The sequence below is a fragment of the Paralichthys olivaceus genome, chromosome 9 (genome assembly GCF_024713975.1).
Source record: "Paralichthys olivaceus isolate ysfri-2021 chromosome 9, ASM2471397v2, whole genome shotgun sequence".
In the NCBI taxonomy this organism is placed as follows: Eukaryota; Metazoa; Chordata; class Actinopteri; order Pleuronectiformes; family Paralichthyidae; genus Paralichthys; species Paralichthys olivaceus.
The window spans coordinates 8,381,284-8,387,099 of record NC_091101.1 but is presented as its reverse complement, the minus strand read 5'-3'; the positions used below and the strand labels follow the sequence as shown (position 1 = coordinate 8,387,099).

Here is a 5,816-nt window from a genome sequence, read left to right as displayed (position 1 = left end):
GTTGGGCAGTTACATAATCTCACAATTTAAAAAAAAAAAAAAAAAAATAGAAGCTACTTTTATCTGCATATGTTGTTAATTTATTCAGATTAAGTTCTGTAGGTTTGTCTTGAAAAGTTACATCACAGGAATTTCCTGAGTTTCCAAACTCAGCAGGTTTTTATCTCAGTGGAGTTAATGTTCACATCAGTCCAGTCTGGTGACTGATGCTCGGATCAAATGTTTCACTAAACCACACAACATTCTCATCTAAAGTATTTTTCTAAATCATAACAACCAGCAACGATTCAGTGCAGCAAGTGTTGCATTGGACCACAGTGAGTTCTGGGCCTGCACATCACATTCCACATATGGAGAACATTAGGACGTCAGCCTGGTACACTGCTCAGCTTTAAACCAGAGTCTGAAGAGATTTGTTTTCGTGGGTGTTTCTTCACTGTCGCACTGCTGCTGCTTTGAAACTTTAAATGAGGCTTCAACTTGATGCTTTTAAAAGTTAAAATTAACTCTCAAGTCAAGTACATAGCAAATCTTTATTATTACCATGTGCAGTCTAGTACATGTTGATTTCATGTGGTCTCACTGTTTGGTGTGTTACAATTAAATCTAAACAAGATGAGGAAAACACTTCAACATTAAAAATAATCCTCATTGTCTGGACTATTTGGAGATGTTGATGGTCACGAACGTCTCACCGTGCTGGTTTTTGGCTTTACAGACGTAGTTTCCAAAGTCAATGGTCTCCATGTCCTCCACGGTCATGACACTTTGGGAGACCCGTGTGATGTGACCCATTCCACGGTTAACTAGCCGCCAGGAGGTGAAGATGTGAACGGGACGAAGGTCCTACACAATAAAACAAACATGGCTGCTGTTTAATCTGCGAGTTTAATCATGAGAACTGGAATATCAGATTATCAAAAATTAAAAACTAACTTTAAAGGTGTGACTGGTTATTCATCAGAATGATCATCACTGTTACAACTTAACAACAACAGTCAATCACATTGTTTTACCTAAATTATACGAGACAAACTGTAAATCACACAGTCAAAATGTGAACTTTCATAATTATCTAACATTGTTAGAAAATATTTCATTTGGCTGTGGATCAGAGCGGGTCGTCCACTAACCATATGACTGACAGTTTGATCCCCGTCTCCCCCATTGCACATGCAGACGCACTGTGTGAATGTGGGTGTGAATGAGTGAATGGCAAAACTGAAAAGTGCTTGATTCTGTCTTTAACTTATGACTTGATCATCAACTCAATTGTACTGGATCTGCTAAATCCAGATATTTAACTTCTTGCTGTTTACACGGTGTCTGAAATCATATTCTATCTGATATTTATTTAAAGACATTTCTATCTAGTGAATTTGTTCATGGAATAGAAACAACAAAATCCTTAAAAACTGAAAACAGAACTGTCACTTGGTACATTACATTAATTCTTATGAGCTATTTCATATCTTAATTTTTGAAATCTTTCCAGTTAGCAGTAAGTATAATCTCTATTATCGGTGGTAGATTGGTCGTCTTCGGTTTATACCATGTGACTTTGAGCGTGCACTGTTCGTCTTACCTGACCAGGATAAGACCACACAAAGCTCACGTCCACCTCAGGCTCCCCCAGCGCGACGCATGTTACATTCATGTTCTCGCCTCCTCTCACAGACCCTGGAGACAATTCTAGGCTCGCAAACGGTGGACTACTGGGAACTGTCAGCACAAGAAAAGGCAAAGAATTTCTCATCATGTGTCGTTTACACAGAGAAGTGTATCTATCCACAGTGTGTTGGGAGTTATTGTGATATCAGCTGCTGAAGGCAACAAGCTCATGTGGAAGTTGATTTCCTTTTCAGATGTCAAACTTGATGCTGAAACATTTAGTCCTCATGGAAGCTAAATTTAACCTAAAGCACAATTTCAATTGATTGAATCCCTCCTCCCACTTTGTTTCCATTTCAGCTGGCATGTGTCCACATAAACTGAGCGGAGCAGTGAGGGGCGCCGAGGCCTCGGACAGCTCTGAAATACAACCTTTTTCCTAGAAGCTGACGAAGCAGAGCGAGAATTTGATTCATGACTTTGTGAAAACGCCTCTCACTGTGGTTGCTGGTCCTTTTAGTAAAGTGACAGGTTATATGGTTGTGTTTGACAGTCAAAGATTCAGGTAAATTGTTGGGGCAGCATTATACAGTGTGTTAGTGTGTTTATGAGCACATCGTGTGATTGCTGTGTTCCTACCCTCCACGTAGAGGAGCTGGTACTTGGTGGAGATCTGAGGGGTCCCCTTGGCCACAGCCTTGCAGTAGAACACTCCCCGGAGCTTCGGATTGGGCTTCTGCAAGACGAAGCCCCTGGTGGGCTCGTAGGTCACAAGGGTCTCGTTGGCTGGGATCTCCTCCGGAGGGACTTCTCTGTGCAGGGTCACCTTGGCCTGTGGGTCGGTCACACGACAGGGCACCACAGCAGGGCTGTTCGGGCGCAGGTACACAATCTCAAAGTGGATGGTGGAAGGGACGAAGAGGTTGTCTTTGTCTTGTCAGACAAAAAAAGGGGCCAAACAATTAGTGGTACATCTATGCAAATAAGTTGCACATGTATTTTCTCCTTTTATTACTGTGTAACAAAGCACTTGAATCGAAATGGGCGGTAAAGCAGCAGCAGGGAAACATCTGCTGATCACTGACACTCCAAACAGAAACCCTGGACTGACTGAGAGCGCTGAAAGCTGATATACAGACAGGTTATGATAGAAGTAGCTTTCATTCATTAGCTTCAAAGGATGATGGAAATCCTGGAAATCTTTGTGTCCCCCTGAAAGGCGACACTTAACTCTGATTGAACGGATAAGGGTCTTGAAATGTTTGTATTTCTAACACAGTCATTACAGTGAATTCACTGTTTGCACTGTGAGAAAATAAAAATCTGCCAACATCTTCAGCAGCTGTGTATTTATACAAGACAAGACATTAAACCGCAGTCGGTTAATTCATAGTAAAACACAGCTCGGCTTTTCAGTGGGATACATTATGGGTTTCAAACAGAAACAGATGTTCTACAGCAGGGCTGATCAGCCTTGCTTCCTGGAGTTTCACATTCTTTCACTGCAGCACTGCAAGACTCAAATGACCGAGAAGTATTTATGAATTTAATTTTAAGAAATCCTTTCTTTGTAAACACAATAGTGATAAACGTGTGGTAAGCCTTCGGAGTAAGTGAACTGATGTTTGAATTTTGATTTACTCCCATAACCTACCACTGGAGTGTCATGTGATGGCAGGTCTTAACCATCATGTGTCAGCATTGACTTAATTCACATAGTGTATGGACACCACACCCAGCAGTAATGTCAACTATATTACCAATAAACATAAAAATGTAAGACTGTCCTGAAAACTATATAAATCAAGTCAGAACTTCAACACAATATTACAAAAACAACAAAAACATGTAACTCGGACGCTTAACAGTCACACTCACACTCCTACTGTCCAGTCAGAGCGACCAGATAACTGATCGCTACAATAGAGTCAATATGAAGTTGATTTTGCTAAAGATTAATATCTAGTTCCCTCTACACATCTAGCAGACCAAGAGGCATATGATTATTTATTTGGAGTCATGTTTGAATCCACCTGTTAAATGCTCATCCAATACTCACTCTCTTTTTAGCTCTGCTTTGGTCTCCAGCAGCTCCACAGAGAAATGTCTGACTTCTTGGCGGCCAAATGGGATGTCGTTGTCACCAGCTACTCTCTGTGTGTGTCTGTGGGCAGGTTGGTGTGCGGCAGGTTGTGTACACAGGGTTTATCTGAGCTTTTTTGTGTCTGCTGTTGCTGAACATTACGGGCTGTACGTTTCAAAACAATGAGCTTTAAAACTGAAAGGCTCCACAGAGGTGAGGGGGTGTGCCAGGTCGGGGGGTTTGTCACTCTGAGCGACACCTGTAGAGCCACTGTTTACTTGTGCAGATGTCCCTCATCGTAAATGTGATGGGTACATGTATTTAATCACCTGTGAAGTAGATGTATGAGACATAGGAGTGATCGTGGTCCTTCTCGCACTCGGTCCCATCACACATTATCACCCAGCAGCTGTAGGCCCCTGTGTCAGCAGCAGAGGGGGACGTCAGGATCAGCTGACTGTACTTGTCGCTCTGCTTGATGCTGGAGGGAGGGAACAACAACATAAGATCTTCACATTCACGTCAGCTTACGACTTGACATCGAGCTGATGTCTCGGTGCAGCACCTGAGGCGTGAGTCATTGAAGGTGTCCAGGTAGGTCGGGTATGACCATCCAATGTTGCTGCCTTTGCAGCGCAGCTCCATGTTGCTCCCAGGAGTCAGAGTCGTGGTTTGTCCCAAGCGAAGGAAGCGGCCTTTATCCAAGACCTGCGTCAGCAGGGACTGACCTTTACCCACTACATCCTTAACTTTGGTGGGTCGCAACTTCACCCGTTTCCCTCCCGGCCTGATGCGGTTGTCTCCTGACTCTTTTCTTCGCTTGGGTTGTTGGCAGTCACCTGAAAACACCAAGGCAAAAGAGAAGAGTAAATAATAAAGATAAAAACAGAACGTCAGCACATCTCACTGAGACTGGAAGTCGGTCCTCACTAAACTCCTCTACTCTCTGTGTTTCCACCAGCTGGGAAACAGGAAGTGTGAAATCCTTGTTACTGGCACAAAATGTCCTGTTTTTCATCAGTGGGCACAGAACACAGAAAGCAATGGGAAAAACTCTGTTCCACTACTGCGGAGTTTCAGGGTTTGTTGTTTTATTCCTGAGTGCAGCTTTACTGAGCACTCAGAGAGAAGTCAGCAGCCAAGGCCAGTTAATTAGAAACGCCTGTTGCATGCCTCACATCCACTGAGTTTGAGTAGTTCTGCAGAGACACTCTTCAAAAACTTCATGCAAACCTGCAGAAACCTTTACATGCATTGTGGAAAATTCTAATATAGCAGATATATGGCATTTCATCTGTTTGGAAACAAAGAGAATGACTGACAGTGTTTATCTCTGCCATTTATGGATGAGATTTACCTCTTTGTGAATGCACCTCCCACTCTACAACCCCTCACAGGATGTACACAACGTCAGATTACCTAATCGCCCCTCTACCTCCAGGTTACACTCCAGGACCTCATGATGAAATTAACAGATTCCCTCAGAAATCTACGTCGCAGACATGGAGACTCACTCACCACTGTGGAGCTCCAGCCAAAGCAGTGCCAGACAGAGCAGGACCCAGGACTTCATGGTGTGCTGATGGGATGGTCAGTGGCAGTGACAGCTCTACAGGGGCCGTGGAGATGAGGGGAGGCTCGGTGAAGTTGGAAAGGAGGTCAGGCTCGGAACGTCGCTGGATCTCTGCAGGCTCCAGCTGCCCTGTTCAGATTTCCAGCTCCATCCTCCCCCTCGCACGCTGAGAGGAAAAGGGAAAATTACTTTTTAGAGAACCTTCTGTTTTTTACTCTCCCCTCAGGCCCAGACTCGAGGTTTTGACACATACTCTGGAGCCCTCTGCTGGTTCTGTGTGTGAACTGTGCTGCTTTTTAAAAGGTAAAGCCACACAGACTGAAGCAGATTCCCTGGAGGGCTTCATGCTTCCACATGTTGCTCACCATCCCAGTCAATGATGTCACTGCAGGTGTTAAGTGTTCGGACACTCTTTACAAGCACACGCTGTGACATAACTCAGTGGGGTGTGGCTACTGATGCAATGTGGGTAAATGATTTAAAGCTCAGTGAAGCAGTAGATTTCAACATAGGTGATGAATATTGTCAACAAATCAGCTTTATATTACA

At 43.7% G+C, this 5,816-nt stretch overlaps 1 protein-coding gene across 1 annotated transcript; it reads right to left on the bottom strand.

Moving 5' to 3' along the window:
- Positions 1–514: 514 nt before the first annotated feature.
- pdgfrl (platelet-derived growth factor receptor-like) lies at positions 515–5,414 on the bottom strand. The gene is made up of 6 exons (XM_020079184.2): positions 5,213–5,414; positions 4,260–4,533; positions 4,024–4,175; positions 2,251–2,544; positions 1,586–1,722; positions 515–846 (listed from the first exon to the last, which is right to left on the bottom strand). The coding sequence occupies exons 1-6, from the start codon at positions 5,265–5,267 to the stop codon at positions 661–663; spliced, it is 1,098 nt and encodes a 365-aa protein (XP_019934743.2). The 5' UTR covers positions 5,268–5,414; the 3' UTR covers positions 515–660.
- Positions 5,415–5,816: the final 402 nt, after the last annotated feature.